General features: G+C 42.9%; 1 protein-coding gene across 1 annotated transcript in view; it reads right to left on the minus strand.

Moving 5' to 3' along the window:
• The window catches only part of MITD1 (microtubule interacting and trafficking domain containing 1), a 236,909-nt gene that overhangs the window by 1,200 nt on the left and 217,889 nt on the right, over positions 1–17,820 (minus strand). Inside the window, exon 35 of the mRNA XM_082246937.1 lies at positions 7,605–7,665. Coding sequence (XP_082103063.1) covers positions 7,605–7,665 — 61 coding nt within the window. The remainder of the gene's footprint in view (positions 1–7,604; positions 7,666–17,820) is intronic.

Consider the following 17,820-nt stretch of genomic DNA (forward strand, 5'->3'; position numbering starts at 1 on the left):
ACTTAGGGGGCGACCCGTGAAGTCTCGTGCAGCGCGACTTGCACGGACTTCATAAAATGAATGTCTATGCAAGTCGCTCCAAGTCACCCCGAAGTAGTACAGGGCCCTTTTTCTAAGTCAGAGCAACTTGTGTTGCTCCTATTAGAACCGGTCCTGTACTAATCAATGGGCCGCGACGGTGCGCGACTTGTCAGGCTGACCAAGTCGCCTGACAAGTCGTATTAATGTGAACCGGCACTAAACATCATCTGCAATAGAACACCTAACAATGCAGGTATTTGCAGTATGTAACCCTTAGGCCACATGCACACTGGACATTTTTGAAAGGTGCCGTTTTTTGGCTTCAGGCATATTTTGTTTTTACATCCAGTAAACTCCCCAGCATGTTATCCTCTGTGTCCATGCACACATATGCTTTTATCAGTTTTTGGCAGGGGTGTTTTTCTAGCTGGGGAAAAAAACCCACTACTTGTGGGTTTGAAGAAGACTTTTTAAGCTGTAAAAATACTCTAACTCTGAAAAATGCTGAAAAAATGTACTAATTCTACAGCTACAACTAACACTACTGGTGTTTTTAGAACGTCCAGTGTGCAGTGCATAAGGCTAATTATGGATCTCACCACTGACCAATAATTCATCCACAGCTCCAGTGAATCAATTGCATACAAGAACAGCTCTAATATAGTAAACAAACTAAAGCAAGCACCCCTTATGTTCCAGGCAACTGATCGCCAGTGATTTTAGTCCACCTATTTGGTTCCAGCCTAAATGTTGATGGTGTTGCCCAAGCCAAGTCAGATATCAAACTATAACCATGTTTAAGTACAAGCCCACACATGGCATAGTGGTGTCAACATGGCATTAGAAGCTGACAGCACATGTGTACATACAGTCTTTCTGCAGGATAGGAGGAGAAAGTCACGTTTAATACAAATGATCTACAGATCTGCCCCTGAAGCCAATTTATGATGGCAAATGCCTGAACCTAAAAACTTACTGTTAGTTCACCGGTAACAATCTTTTCTTCCGAGCCTTCCAGGACGGCCCAACAGTGAGAGAGGTGAGAGGCTCCTCCCTATCGGAAACACAATCAATTAAGGTTAAAAGGCCCCACCTTTCCCTCTAGCCCTCAGTTGTAATAGAGTATCTTCCACAACCAATTTAGAGGGAAGTGTTGTAATAATTTTATAGGTCTTTATCACCTACATTTATCCATATTATCATTCACCCTTTTAACAAGGGTGAACATGGCGGGCCGTCCTGGAAGGCTCGGAAGAAAAGACCGTTACCAGTGAACTAACGGTAAGTTTTCTCTCCTCACCTTCCAGGACGGCCCAACAGTGAGAGGATAATAGAGATCCTTTTTGCCTACCTTAGGGTGGGACCACTGCCTGCAAGACTTTTTTCGGCCAAAGGCTAGGTCTTGTTGAGACAGTATTTCAATACGGTAATGCTTCAGGAAGGTGTCATGACTAGACCAGGTGGCTGCAGTGCGGATTTGTTCCCATGAAGCTCCGGCCTTTTCAGCCCAGGATGTGGTAATGGCTCTTGTTGAGTGCGCCTTTACCTTAGTTGGAGCAGGAAGTCCTGATGCCTCATAAGAGGTGGTAATTGCTTGTCTAATCCACCTGGCCAATGAAGGCTTAGAAGCCTGTAATCCCTTCATAGGCCCAGAATGAAGGACTAGGAGGTGGTCTGATCTCCTGAAGATTTTTGTTCTCTCTAAATAAGTGAGAAGAGCTCTTCTCACATCAATACAGTGGAATTCCCATTCTTTCTTATTTTTTGGTTTATCACAAAAAGAAGGTAGATTTATCTCCTGAGTTCTATGGAATGAGGCTGCTACCTTGGGTAAATACAGAGGGTCTGGCTTTAGAACAATCCTATCTGGGAAGACCACCATAAAGGGTTCTTTAATAGAAAGAGCCTGTAAATCACAGATTCTTCTTGCTGTAGTGATGGCTAACAGGAAAGCTACTTTTAAAGACAGAAATTTAAACGAGATTTCCTTTATAGGTTCAAAGGGGTCCTTAGATAACGCCTCTAAGGAGGGTTCCCTCCCAAGGAGGGAACCTGTCTTTTGTAATAGGGGTAATCCTATTCCTAGCCAACAAAAATCTTTTAATTAATGGCTCTTTTGCCAGACTGGTGTCCAAAAATACCGAAAGAGCCGCTAACTGTACCCTAAGAGTGTTAACCACCACACCCTTATCTGCTCCATCTTGTAAAAATTCCAGAATAATGGGGAGTAGAGGTAGAAGCAAAACCCTTTTGCTTCTGCCAGGCACAGAATCTTTTCCATATTTTTCAGTGACTGGTTTTCTACTCAGTAAGAGGGTATCTACCACTCTATCTGAGCATCCCTTTGTTTTAAGCATTTGGCGTTCAGTAACCAGGCTGTCAATTGGAAGAAGCCTGGATCCTGACACTGTACTGGTCCCCGAGACAGAAGGCCTGGGGAAACTGGGAGATGCCAAGGAAAAGCCACAGACATGGCTTTTAGGAATGGAACAAGACCTGGAAACACAATCACAGGTGTCCGAGGGCATGGTCTTTTGGGCCACCATGGAGCAATCAGGATTCGTTTTAGACCCTGAGACCTGCTCAACTTCTGGAGGACTCTGGGAATTTACATCAGAGGGGGAAAGGCATAGGCCAGATTGAACTGCCATGGCTGGGCTAGAGCATCCAGTCCAACCATTTCTTGGGTCCTGGTTATGGAGAAGAAGTTTTTCACCTTTTTGTTCTGGGCTGAGGCAAATAGGTCTATCTCTGGTTGTCCAAACCTCTCTACTACAGATTGGAAGACCTTGGGATTCAGTTCCCACTCTCCCTCTTTGATGCAGTGGCGGCTGAGGAAATCTGCCTGCAGATTGTCCTTTCCCTTGATGTGGACCGCTACTAGGGAAATTACTCTCCCTTCGGTCCACCCCAAGATGTCTTGGGTCAGGGTAAGGAGTGATCTTGATCTGGTTCCTCCTTGATGATTCAAGTAGGCCACAGTCGTGGTGTTGTCTGATAATATCAAAACTTCTCTGTTCGATATGAATTTCCTGAATGCCTTTAAGGCTTTCCCGACCGCCTTCAGTTCTCTGAAGTTGGACGAGGCCTGAGCTGGTTTCTTGCTCCAAATCCCCTGGGCTTGCGCCCCTTCTAGGATCATTGTTGGAGGGGGTATCGATACAAATTCTAGTCGGTTGCCTTCCTTTAGGGTACTGAGGATGTATGGAGAGACTGTCATTTCTTCCCAACTGGGAAGAAATTTACTTAGTCTGCCCCCTTCTTTGATTTCTGAGTCATTTTTTGTTCCTTGCGGTTGAAGTGGAAGGAAGGGAGGTGTTGTTCCTTGATCTTTCCTTCCTAAAGTTCCAGTTTTTTTGTGGGTTCCCTTTTTCTTCTTTGCTGCTTATTATCCCGAGGGCCACGAAAAAATTTCCTACTAGTCTCTTTAGGCTTTGTGGGAAATTTCCTTTTTCTGAAGATCTGGAAAGGACTTCATCTAGCCCTCAACCAAACAAGAGGGTTCCCTCAAATGGAAGACCACAAAGCTTGGTTTTGGAAGTGAGGTCTCCTTCCCATTCCTTAAGCCAAATGGCTCTTCTGGCTGTGTTCAGGAGAGCTCCTGTTTTTGCAGAGGCTTCCACCGATTCTAGTGCAGCGTCTGCTAGGTATGCCACTGTCTTGGTTATCACCGATAGGGAATCTTGGATATCCTGGGTTTTTGTCTGAGAAAGGTTTTTATTCAGTCTATCTATCCAGGAGAAGGCATTTCTTGCCACACAAGAGGCAGTTAGGCCTGAAGCCATAGCAACTGCATTGGCGTCCCAGGCTTTCCCCAGTAATGTCTCAGCTTTTCGGTTCATGGCATCCTTGATGCTACCAGCATCCAAAAAGGAGAGATCTGACTTTTTAGAGACCTGTGCGAGGGGGGGCATCTAGTTTTGGCCTTTTTAGGAATTTGCTTGCATCCTCTTCCTTAAAAGGGGAATCTCCTCTTCCAAGAATTCCCTCTATTTAACCTGTTTTCAGGTAATTGCCGTTGTTGAAGAATCAAAGTCTTCAGTGAATGGTGAATATGAAAAACTCTAGAAGGGCTTTTCCCTATCCCTTTGTAGAGTTTATCTTGTGCCGTGGTTTCCGTAGGCAAATCAGGTATCTTTTCTGAGGTATAGATGCCCTGAAGGAGAGCCTGCATATTTTCTAACCCAAAAAGGTTTTTTAGCTGACTCTACCTCCCCTGAGGTATCCAAGTCCCTATCCCCCTCAGCTTCTGAACCAGATGGGGAATCTGAGCGGTTATCTTCTGGAGATAATCTATTTTCTTCTGTAACCTGTGTTGGGGGAAGACTTTGTGTAGCTGGTATAGTGCCTGAAGGTCCTGCTCTAGACAGAGCTTTCTTGGGATGAGGTCCCTTGCATTGAAGAAGGGTCTATGGGTTCCATTCTACCAGACATTCCTAGGGTAGACCGAACTGTCATCATAGTGGATAGCATTTCATCTTGCATAGTTTTAAAAAAGTCTTTCATCATTCCTGAAGTTTCCTTTCCTGTCAACTTATAAATGCATTTATAACAAAAGGGCTTGGTGTGGGAACTGGACAACTTATCTGAGCAATTACCACACTTCTTATAGACAACTGGCCCTTGTAAGGCCGGGATAGATATAGCTTCTTGAAAACCGCACAGGGACTCTGGAAGACAGGATACAAGATAGTATAAGTATCACTCTTCCTTAAATAACATAGAACATGGGGACCATAGAAAGAACATAGCAAGTTTGACTAAGGTCAGGGAAATGGGACAACTTCCAGGTACATTTAATGTCTGTAACCAGCAGACTTTAGGATGCATAGTCCAATAAAGGATACATGTTCAGCACATACCCTGTTCCGACCTGGTTTTGGCCGCCGACACCTGGACCTGCCTCTCCTCCTCCTTCCCCGGAGGATGATTTGTGGAGGGCTTAATTTCCCCAGCAAATATCCGAGCTCCGATAGCCTTGGATTCTGCTTTACCGCTAACCAGCAATTCCGGCGTCTCCTCCACGTTCTTCTTCCTCTTCATGTCGCGCGCGTGTGACGTTGCGCCGGAAGTTCCGGTTTTGAAGATGAGGCTTGGAGCGCCCGTCCGGCGGGAAATTCAAAATTCTGTGGAGGAGAGCTGCTGGCGCCGGAGACAAGACCTGGAAACACAATCACAGGTGTCCGAGGGCTTGTGCATCAGTGGGCGACCTGTGAGTTCCCGAAGGGGATGGCAGGTAAAGCTCCGCTCGTAAGGTCCCCCAAGGGGAACCCGTGGCCTTCTGCTGAACCTGGCTCACAGGGTACCTTTCGACTCTAGGAGTCTGCAGGTGAATAACACGTAACCAACGTTTCTTGTAGGAAGAAACACAATCTAAACTGAGGGCTAGAGGGAAAGGTGGGGCCTTTTAACTAATCTTAATTGATTGTGTTTCTGGTAGGGAGGAGCCTCTCATCTCTCTCGCTGTTGGGCCGTCCTGGAAGGTGAGGAGAGAAAAATGATGTGCATCCAAAGACTTGCACATAAAATGGAGAATGAAAAAAGCTCCTGAAAAAATTGCAGTATGGAAAGGCAGTGTGCCAGTAACTCAACAGTGCAAGAGCCAACTTTTCTCCACCTTTCTTTATTAAATACACCAGAACTCCTATTACAGCCCTCATTACACCAGTAAGCCCCAGACCACAGCTCTCCTATTACCTGCCAACCAGTCAAGCCTCCAAAAACTTCAAAAAACATTTATTGATAGTGTCACACAGACTGCATGACCACCTGTAGGCAACAGCTGATAGTACAGCCAAACTAGACCACTTCTACATGTAATATGGCACCCCTAACAATCCCAGATGGCATTGCAAGGTGCCACAACACCCTGGTTAATAATGGCTGCATTAACCACTTTACCACCGGAGGATTTTCCTGCTAAAAGACCAGGGGTTATTTTGCGATTTTTTACTGCGTGACTTTAACGGACAATCGCGCGGTCGTGCGACGCTGTACCTAAACGAATTTCACGTCCTTTTTTTCCCACAAACAGAGCTTTCTTTTGGTGGTACTTGATCACCTGTGCGATTTTTTGATCACGCGCTATAAACAAAAAAAGAGCGTAATTTTTGCAAAAACAACAATATTTTTCACTTTTTTTTTATATGAAATTCCCCCAAAAAAAAATGTAAAAATCAAAATTTTTTAAAATTTTCGGCCAATTTGTTTTACGCTACCTATGTTTGGTAAAAAAAATCGCAAAAAGCGTATTTTGATTGGTTTGCGCAAAAGTTATCGCGTTTACTAACAAAGGGAAAGATTTTTATCATTTTTGGTGTTTTTTTTTTTTAACGAGTAATGGCGGCGATCTGCGATTTTTTTGCGGTACTGCGACATTGCGGCGGACAGATCGGACCCTTGACTGACATTTTTGACACTTTTGGGGGTACCAGTGACATTAATGCAGTAATCAGTGCTATATATATATGCACTGTTACTGCAAAAATGACACTGGCAGGGAAGGGGTTAACAGTATTGGACAGGGAGGGGTTAAGTGTGTCCTAGGGGCGTGATTCTAACTGTGCAGGGACAGGTCTACTAGTGTAAAAACAAAGATCAACAGTTCTACATAGTAGAACTGTTTGATCTTCACTTTTACACAGGGAGAACTGACAGGTGGCTTGTTTACACAAGCCGCTCTGTCTTTCTCCCGCTGTACCGGCGATCGTAGTGTGACCGGCGGACATCGGGTCCGCCAGTCACACTCCCGCACTCCTCCGTGAACGAGCCGAGGCGGGCGCGCGCCTCAGCGGGCACGCGCCCGCCCGCTATTGGCTCTGGAAGGAGTGACAGGCGAGCGACGTAGACCTACGTCACTCTGCCTGGCCGGGGCCGACTGCCGCAGTAAATATACTGTGCGCAGTCGGCAAGCGGTTAAAAGGGTGGCAGCTTGCCAAGATTTTGCTGTAATAGAAAAAGAGCTTTACTTTAACTTTTAAAGATACATTTCTCCACAACTTCTATAGCTAAAGAGGCAAATGAGGGTTTAAAGCAATTTTATTGTTTGTTTAGATTATGTAAATATTATGGTGCAAATAGTCTGGGCACATGTTGACTTTAGGCAAAGGGGATTTAAAGAGAACTCATAAAAAAAAGAAACATGGAGAGTGCTATTGCTGACATTTCTAAGCTACTAATCCCAGGGCGGTCATCCTTTTGGCCACTTCAGCAGTTTCTAAGTAACTAACCCGGAGGAAAGATATGCATGTTTCAGCCATGAATATGCAAGCCTATTTCAGGTCATAGACTCAATAATTTGTCAAGCAGGGATAAAGAGGACAACCCAGTCAGTAATGGCAACCTTCATACTCCTATTCTGAACAGTTCATTTTCTTCTGGTCCAGCAACATCCCAACAAAAAGATAATCTCTTGCAAATCATATTACTCTTAGGACAAGAATTAGTTAAAATGGGTGAATCTTACGAATATCAAAATGGTCAAATAAAGGATTCTGCAAAATAAAAAAATTGGTGACGGATTTTTTTCATCAAATGTATATTCCTCTTTGGTTCATTCACTATGGAAATGTTAATGTCCTTACCTGAGGTTTCTTAAAATAGTCAAGACCTCGGCCAATTTTAATCAACCAACCGTTGTTAAATCTATCATAAAGAAAACAGAAGTACATTTTACAAAATAAGAAATGCAGAGCATACATATTAAATATAATAAGATTTTACCATGAACATGGTTTTCAGTTCTTGTGGAAAAAAAATAAATACAAATCAGCATTAGTCCTGGTTTTCTAAAAAATAATAGCTGGATGCTCATCAAAACAAGAAACCCAATAGCTAAAAGCGTTCATACCCAACAGGTTATAGTTGTTGACAAAGAGCAGGATCATCTTACAATGTCCCAAGCTGCAACCAGCTTTACTATACTCAAGTGATGAAGAAATAGAAATCACAGGGTTCAGAATTGTGACCAGATCCTAAAGTGCTATTGTGGTCTCCAGTCTTAAAAAGTTACCTCAGAGTAATTTCAGTTTTCTACTACACTCCACAACACCACTGTAGAGAGATGTACCAGATATATTCTTTGAGGCTGAGCTATACCCTGAAACCATGACCCAGTTTAACCTTGTGTAACAGTGTCTCATGAAACTAAATAGAAAACTTGTGCACCTATGGAAAGTTCAAAGAAAACTAAAATTATCAAATACTACCCTTAGTAGATGGAAGAGCAGACAAGAAGAGAGCCGACTTCCCTGTGCTGTGGAGCCAGGCCTTTGTTGCAGACTCATATTCCGGTCATATTGGCACATTCTTCCCCTTTGTTACTTATTATTATGATGGACTTGAATATTCCTCATGGTATGTCATGCATATAGATGTATTGTTATGATCATACCACCTGCATGTATAATTATTGTTTGGTCCCCCTTATACTGGTCATACCGACCCCACTATAGCAGCCCAGAGCGCCAGCTCCCCTTTTCCTTACTTTAAGAGAATACAAGTACCAGCAAACAGCAGAACCTTATTTTTTGCACCCTTTAGGCCGTTGAGGTTTTTAGACAGTTAACTATTATTGTGTTTAAAGCATACAGCAGATGAGACCAGAGATGTATAGTAACGAAGTAGAACTACTTAAGTACTGTACTTAAGTACCGAAATGCGGTATCTGTACTTTCCTAGAGTAGAATTTTTTTCTCCTAATTCACTTCATTTTTTCGATGATTTCGATACTTCTACTCCGATGTTTTTTTTTTTTTGTGCTGCATTGTTACTCGTTACTTTTCTCTGCCTTTCCCTTTTTCTTTTTTGTTTGGTTTCCCTCCTTACTGCTCTCTCCTACTCTTTCAATTATCCTCCCTATTCTGCCTTCCCCCCTCCCCTTTTCTATAGGAAGGCAAAGGTAAAGATACCATCCTTTTTCATGGGTACCTGGTCTCTGGCCATTTGGGTAGCGTTGTTCCCCTCCAGGCTTCCGCTGGGCCGGCGTGGAGTGCTCCCACATGCGCCTCTCGGCACTCTGACATGTGTGGCGGCCTTCGGCCACTCCGCTCCTCCCCTCCTTGTCTCCATTCGCTGACGTCTCATCGGTGGGAGGCGGGGATTCCGGCGGCCGCGCAGTAGAGGCACGTGCGCATGCGCAGTGCGATCGAGGCACTGGCGGCCATCTTGGTTAAGGGAAACATGGGGGGGTCTCTAAAGTAAGGGGGGCTTTGTGTGGGCGGTCTCTGATGTAAGGGGGCTCTGTGTGGGGGGTCTCTGATGTAAGGGGAGCTCTGTGTGGAGGGGCTCTGATGTAGGGGGAGCTCTGTGGGGGGGCTCTGATGTAAGGGGGGCTCTGATGTAAGGGGGGCTCTGTGGGGATGGTCTCTGATGTAAGGGGGCTCTGTGTTGGGGTCTCTGGATGTAAGGGGGGCTTTGTGTGAGGGGTCTCTAAATTAAGGGGGCTTTGTGTGGGGGGGTCTCTGATGTAAGGGGGGCTCTGTGTGGGGGGGTCTCTGATGTAAGGGGGGCTTTGTGTGGGGGTCTTTGATGTAAGGGGGCTCTGTGTGGGGGGTCTCTGATGTAAGGGGGCGCTCTGTGGGGGGTCTTTGATGTAAGGGGGTGCTCTGTGGGGGGTCTCTGGTGTAAGGGGGCGCTCTGTGGGGGTCTCTGATGTAAGGGGTCTCTGTGTGGGGGGTCTCTGATGTAAGGGGGCTCTGTGTGGGGTGGTCTCCGATGTAAGGGGGCTCTGTGTGGGGTGGTCTCCGATGTAAGGGGGACTCTGTGTGGGAGGACTCTGATGTGGGAGGCTCTGATGTAAGGGGAGCTCTGTGTGGAGGGGCTCTGATGTAAGGGGAGCTCTGTGGGGGGCTCTGATGTAAGGGGGCTTTGTGTGGGGATGGTCTCTGATGTATTGGGGCTCTGTGTTGGGGTCTCTGATGTAAGGGGGGCTTTGTGTGAGGGGTCTCTAAAGTAAGGGGGCTTTGTGTGGGGATGGTCTCTAAAGGAAGGGGGCTCTGTGTTGGGGTCTCTGATGTAAAGGGGGCTCTTTGTGGGGGCTGGGGGGGTCTCTGCTGTAAGGGTGCTCTGTGTGGGGGGTCTTTGATGTAAGTGGGGCCTCTGTGGGGGGTTTCTGTTGTAAGGGGGCTCCATTGGGGGGTTTCGGTTGTAAAGGGGGCTCCGTTGGGGGGTCTCTGATGTAAGGGGGGCTAAGTTTGTAGTGATCATAAAAAAGAAAAGTCAAATGAAGTGCAAAAAAAGTGCAAGAAAAAATGTGCAGGGCGCTGGTGGGGGCGCCACAGGATCAGCTCGCACAGGGCGCTTGAACACCTAAGGCCGGCCCTGGTTGGGAGGTTCTTTCCCATTAACAGCAGATATGAAATTATATTCATCTTGTTTTGTCACATATATGTATTTGAAGATTCACAATATTTTGAACTTTTTATTGACTTAGATTTCATACACTCTTCCTTTATTTCATTATTGGAATATATTGTTGTATATCACATTGGTTTATATACAGAGTTGTATAAAGTACTCGAAACCCATGCTTGAGTAAAAGTACAAGTGCTCGATCAAAAAGTGACTTGAGTAGAAGTGGAAGTGCTCGATCAAAAAGTGACTTGAGTAGAAGTACTAAAGTATTCAACATTTTTTGTACTTAAGTATTGCAAGTAGTTTTTTAAAAAATTTTGCTACTCAAGTACTGAAAGTAAAAGTACCAGTAGTTTTGAAAAAAAAATTTGCTACTCAAGTACTGAAAGTAAAAGTACAAGTACTGTGTTATGTAGTCATTAAAGAAAGAAGTCAAAAGTTTGAACATCATATTGTTTTTTATTATTTCAAATGCAGCTTTTATTTATACATACAGTAGCATTTATTTTTGTATGCGCTGATAATACACATGTTTTGAGCTTCATGAAACCTGCCATCTACTGTTCTGGCAGTGGTAATTTTTATAATTGTAACGAGTAACTATACAGCACAAAAAAAAATAAAAATATCGGAGTAGAAGTATTGAAATCACTGAAGTAAAAGTGGAAGTAGGAGAAAAAAATTATACTCTAGGAAAGTACAGATATCGCCTTTCGGTACTTAACCACTTGCCGACCGCCGCACGACTATCTACGGCGGCGGTCAGCCCCTCACAGGCAAAGTGACGTAGGTCTACGTCGCTCGCCTGTGAGGGTTTAGGGAGCGAGCGCGTGCCGCCGGAGGCGCGCTCCCGCTCCCGCGTGGTCACGGACCCCCCCGCGCGCGTGACCGGCGGACCCGATCGCCGCCGGCCACTCTGCGATCGGCGGGGGAGAGGGAGATAGTCAGGCAGCTTGTGTAAACAAGCTGCCTGTCATTCTCCTCTCTGTATGAGAGCTGATCACATGGATCTACTATGTAGATCCATTGATCACTCTGCATACAGTTGAAGGCACAGCCAATCACAGTTAGAATCACGCCCCTAGGGACACACACAGCCCCTCCCTCTCAAATAAAGTTAACCCCTTCACTACCAGTGCATTTTTACAGTAACAGTGCATATGTATAGCACTGATTACTGTAGAAATGTCACTGGTAACCCCAAAAGTGTCAAAAATGTCAGTCAAGGGTCCGATCTGTCCGCCGCAATGTCGCAGTACCGCAAAAAAAATCGCAGATCGCCGCCATTACGCGTTAAAAAAAAAAACAACAAAAATGACAAAAATCTTTCCCTTTGTTAGTAAACGCAATAACTTTTGCGCAAACCAATCAAAATACGCTTTTTGCGATTTTTTTTACCAAACATAGGTAGCATAAAACAAATTGGCCGAAAATATTAAAAAATTTTGATTTTTACATTTTTTTTTGGGGGAATTTCATATAAAAAAAAGGGAAAAATATTGCTATTTTTGCAAAATTTACGCTCTTTTTTTGTTTATAGCGCGTGATCAAAAAATCGCACAGGTGATCAAATACCACCAAAAGAAAGCTCTATTTGTGGGAAAAAAAGGACGCCAAATTCGTTTCGGTACAGCGTCGCACGACCGCGCAATTGTCCGTTAAAGTCACGCAGTGCCGAATCGCAAAATGCCCTCTGGTCGTTTAGCAGCCAAATCCTCCGGGGCTTAAGTGGTTAAGTACAGTAGTGAAATAGTTCTACTTAGTTACTATACATCTCTGTTTATATATGATTTTGCGCACCAATAAGTTGGAGAAAAAAAAAAAACAGGCAGGGAAGAGAAGGAGGGATGCTTTAAAAAGGGGAAGGGAGGGACATACTTTATCTGTTTTTAAAAGTTACAGCCTAGGGAATTGTGATTGTCCTTTAGGTTAATCATTTGAATAAATCATTTGAAATATTAAAAAACAATATGATGTTCAAACTTTTGACTTCTTTGTTTAATAACTACATAACACAGTACTTCTACTTTCAGTACTTGAGTAGAATTTTTTTTTCAAAACTACTGGTACTTTTTACTTTTAGTACTTAACCACTTAAGCCCCGGAGGATTTGGCTGCTAAAGGACCAGACCCCTTTTTTCAACTTGGCACTTCGTGACTTTAACTGATAATTGCTCGGTCATGCAATGCTGTACCTAAACGAAATTTACGTCCTTTTTTTCCCACAAACAGAGCTTTCTTTTGGTGGCATTTGATCACCTCTGCGCTTTTTATTTTTTGCGATATTAATAAAAAAAGAGCGAAAATTTTGCAAAAAAATGACATTTTCAACTTTGTCTTTTAAAAAATATCCAATATACTCAATTTATGTCATTTTTTTTGGCCAAAATATATTTAGCTACATGTCTTTGACAAAAAAAAAATCAATGAGCGTATTTTTATTGGTTTGCGCAAAAGTTATAGCGTCTACAAACTATGGTGTAAATACTGAAATTTACGAAGCTTTAATTTCTGACTGCCTATCTCATTTCATGAAGTGCTAAAATGGCGGGGCAGTACAAAACCCCCCCAAACTACCACTTTTTGGAAAGTAGACATCCTAAGGAATGTTCTGAGAGGCATGTTGAGCTCATTGAATATTTTATTTTTTTGTCACAGGTGTTTGAAAAATGACTAAAAAAATTTTTTTTTTTTTTTTTACACAAAGTTGTCATTGAAATGATATATTGCTCACACATGCCATGGGTATATGTGTAATTACACCCCAAAATATATTCTGCTGCTTCTCCTGAGTACAGGGATACCACATATGTGAGACTTTTTGGGAGCGTAGCTGTGTACGGGAGCCGGAAAACAAATCACCACCATCAGAATTTCAAAGGGCGTACATTTTTCATTGCATTTTCTCACTACCTATAACGGTTTAGGAGGCCCTGAAATGTCAAGATGCCACAAAACCCCCCCAAATGACCCCATTTTGGAAAGTAGACACCCCAAGCTGTTTGCTGAGAGGCATGGTGAGTCCATGGAATATTTTATATTTTGCCACAAGTTTCGGGAAAATTACAATTTTTTTTTTTAATTTTTTTTTTTTACACAACGTTGTCACTAAAAGATAAATTTCTCACACATGACATGGGTATATGTGGAATGACACCCCAAAATACATTCTGCCGCTTCTCCTGAGTATGGGGATGCCCCATGTGTGAGACTTTTTGGGAGCCTAGCTGTGTACAGGACCGCGAAAACCAATCAACACTCTCAGGTTTTCTAATGGCGTAAATTGTTCATGTCACCTCTGCACTACCTGTCGCAGTTTCGGAGGCCCTAAAATTCCAAGATAGCACAAAACCCCCCCAAATGACCCCATTTTGGAAAGTAGACACCCCAAGCTATTTGCTGAGAGGCATGGTGAGTCCATGGAATATTTTATATTTTGCCACAAGTTCCGGGAAATATATATATATATATATATATATATTTTTTTTTTTTTTACACAAAGCTGTCAGTAAATGATATATTGCTCACACATGCCATGGGTATATGTGAAATGACACCCCAAAATACATTCTGCTGCTTCTCCTGAGTACAGGGATACCCCATGTGTGAGACTTTTTTGCAGTCTAGCCGAGTACAGGACCCCGAAAACCAACCTCCACTTTCAGGCTTTCCAAAGGCGTAAATTGTTGATTTCACTCCTGACTACCTATCACAGTTTCGGAGGCCCTAAAATTCCAAGATAGCACAAAACCCCCCCCAAATGACCCCATTTTGGAAAGTAGACACCCCAAGCTGTTTGCTGAGAGGCATGGTGAGTCCATGGAATATTTTATATTTTGCCACAAGTTCCGGGAAATATATATATATATATATTTTTTTTTTTTTTTTACACAAAGCTGTCAGTAAATGATATATTGCTCACACATGCCATGGGTATATGTGAAATGACACCCCAAAATACATTCTGCTGCTTCTCCTGAGTACAGGGATACCCCATGTGTGAGACTTTTTTGCAGTCTAGCCGAGTACAGGACCCCGAAAACCAACCTCCACTTTCAGGCTTTCCAAAGGCGTAAATTGTTGATTTCACTCCTGACTACCTATCACAGTTTCGGAGGCCCTAAAATTCCAAGATAGCACAAAACCCCCCCAAATGACCCCATTTTGGAAAGTAGACACCCCAAGCTGTTTGCTGAGAGGCATGGTGAGTCCATGGAATATTTTATATTTTGCCACAAGTTCCGGGAAATATATATATATATATATATATTTTTTTTTTTTACACAAAGCTGTCAGTAAATGATATATTGCTCACACATGCCATGGGTATATGTGAAATGACACCCCAAAATACATTCTGCTGCTTCTCCTGAGTACAGGGATACCCCATGTGTGAGACTTTTTTGCAGTCTAGCCGAGTACAGGACCCCGAAAACCAACCTCCACTTTCAGGCTTTCCAAGGGCGTAAATTGTTGATTTCACTCCTGACTACCTATCACAGTTTCGGAGGCCCTAAAATTCCAAGATAGCACAAAACCCCCCCAAATGACCCCATTTTGGAAAGTAGACACCCTGAGCTATTTGCAGAGAGGCATGTTGAGTGTTTTGCAGATCTCACTTTTTGTCACAAAGTTTTGGAAATTGAAAAAAGAGGAAAAAAAATGCATTTTCCTGTTTTTTCTTCATTTTCCAAAAAAAATGAGAGCTGCAAAATACTCACCATGCCTCTCAGCAAATAGATTGGAGTGTCTACTTTGCAAAATTGGGTCATTTGGGGGGGTTTTGTGCTATCTTGGAATTTTAGGGCCTCCGAAACTGTGATAGGTAGTCAGGAGTGAAATCAACAATTTACGCCCTTGGAAAGCCTGAAAGTGGAGGTTGGTTTTCGGGGTCCTGTACTCGGCTAGACTGCAAAAAAGTCTCACACATGGGGTATCCCTGTACTCAGGAGAAGCAGCAGAATGTATTTTGGGGTGTCATTTCACATATACCCATGGCATGCGTGAGCATTATATCATTTACTGACAACTTTGTGTTAAAAAAAAAAAAAAAATTATTTTCCCGAAACTTGTGGCAAAATATAAACTATTCCATGGACTCACCATGCTTCTCAGCCAATAGCTTGGAGTGTCTACTTTGCAAAATGGGGTCATTTGGGGGGGTTTTGTGCTATCTTGAAATTTCAGGGCCTCTGAAACTGTGACAGGTAGTCAGGGGTAAAATCAGCAATTTACGCCATTAGAAAACCTGAAGATGTGGATTGGTTTTCGGGGGCGCGTACACAGCTACGCTGCCAAAAAGTCTCACACATGGGGTATCCCTGTACTCAGGAGAAGCAGCAGAATGTATTTTGGGGTGTCATTTCACATATACACATGGCATGTGTGAGCAATATATCATTTAGTGACAACTTTCTGTAAAAAAACAACAAAAAAAAAAGAAATAATAATTTTCCCGACACTTGTAGCAAAATATAAAATATTCCATGGACTCACCATGCCTCTCAGCAAATAGCTTTGGGGGTCTACTTTTCAAAAAGGGGTCATTTGGGGGGTGTTTGAACTGTCCCGGCATTTTATGCTCAATCTTATCCACACATCACCCACTCTTCTAACCACTTGAAAACCAAGCCTTTTCTGTGCCTTTTTGTTTACATGAAAAAATATTTTTTTTTTACTAGAAAATTACTTTGAACCCCCAAACATTATATATTTCTTTAAAGCAGAGGCCCTATAGAATAAAATGGGGGATGTTGCAAATTTTTTTGTCACACGGTATTTGCGCACAGATTTTCCAAACGCAATTTTTGCGAAAAAAATACATTTTTTTTTAATTTATTTCACAAATACACTATATAATTCCAATTTTTTTGGTAAAATTTAAAAGATGATCTTATGCCGAGTTCATAGACACCTGACATGACATGCTTTAAAAATTGCGCACGCCTGCGCAGCGGCAACAACGTACGTACATTTTTAAAAACTTTAAAAGTCTCTACAGGTTACCACTTTAGACTTACAGAGGAGGTCTACTGCAAAAATTACTGCACTCGATCTGGCGATCGCGGCGATACCTCACATGCATGCTGAAATTGCGGTTTACATATGACACTAGACCAACGCTTGCGTGTGCCATTGCGTGCAAGCACGGGGGGAAAGGGGGGGGGCTCAATTTTTTTTTTTTTTTTTTTTTTTTTTTTTTTTGCTTTTTTATGTTATTTTGACACCTTTCCTTTAATTTTTTTTTTTTAAATCATTTTTATTGTTATCACAGTGAATTTAGATATCCCCTATGATAGCAATCGGTAGTGACAGGTACTCTTTTTTAAAAAAATTGGGGTCTTTTATACTCTAGATCTCTCCTCTGACCTTAATGTATCTGACCACGCCAAAATTGGTGTGATAAAATACTTTCCCAATTTCCCAATGGCCCTGTTTATTTCTGGCGAAAAAGAAGTCATGAAATGCTCGTAGCCTCCGGCATCTTAGGCCATAGAGATGATTGGAGCCATTCTAATCTTCAATTAGCTCTATGGTTAGATAACTGAACCACCGGCTGCACTCTCGGGTTAACCGGTGGGACAGGAGAGCCCGAGAAAAACCACGGAAGGCTTCGGAAGGCGGCGGTGGGGGGGGGGGGGAGACCCCTCCCACTGCATGTAAAAGCAGTCTAGCGGCCAATTACCTGCTAGGATTGCTTTTACATGTTAGCCGACCGCTGGCTGTAAAAAACGATACCAAGATGATGCCTAAATCTGCAGGCATCATCCTGGTACAACCACTCAAAGTCCAGCAACGTACCAGTACATTGCTGGTCCTTGTTTGGCATATAGGTTTTTTTTTTTTCATGCAGCCTGTGGGCTGAACGGAAAAAAAGAGAACCTATCAGAAATCAGCACAGGAATAATGCGTAGTATTACTCATCATTAACCGCCCAAACAACCACCCACTGAATTTAATGATGGGTATACACGACACTATCCACGTATACCAAAATAGGATTTTAACTGCAGTGCTGAAATCAGAAAATCACCACAGCTGCTATCAGCAAAGGTATCCATATATGCTGAGCGCAAACACTGTTTGTGTCAGAATATATAAAATCAATGCGTGGTAGCCGACGAGGGACCTGCAAGAGAAACAGGTCACAAAAGAATGAAAAAACAAACAAAGTACATTAAAAAAAGTACATTAGGAAGAGTAGGACATATAAAATGACTGACACAACAAAAGTTTTTGGATTCTCATCATTAACCGCCCAAACAACCACCCACTGAATTTAATGATGGGTATACACGGCGCTATCCACGTATACCAAAATAAGATTTTAACTGCAGTGCTGAAATCAGAAAATCACCACAGCTGCTATCAGCAAAGGTATCCATATATGCTGAGCGCAAACGCTGTTTGTGTCAGAATATATAAAATCAATGCGTGGTAGCCGAC

Source organism: Pelophylax lessonae, assembly GCF_965119305.1.
Source record: "Pelophylax lessonae genome assembly, chromosome: 2".
Lineage (NCBI taxonomy): Eukaryota > Metazoa > Chordata > Amphibia > Anura > Ranidae > Pelophylax > Pelophylax lessonae.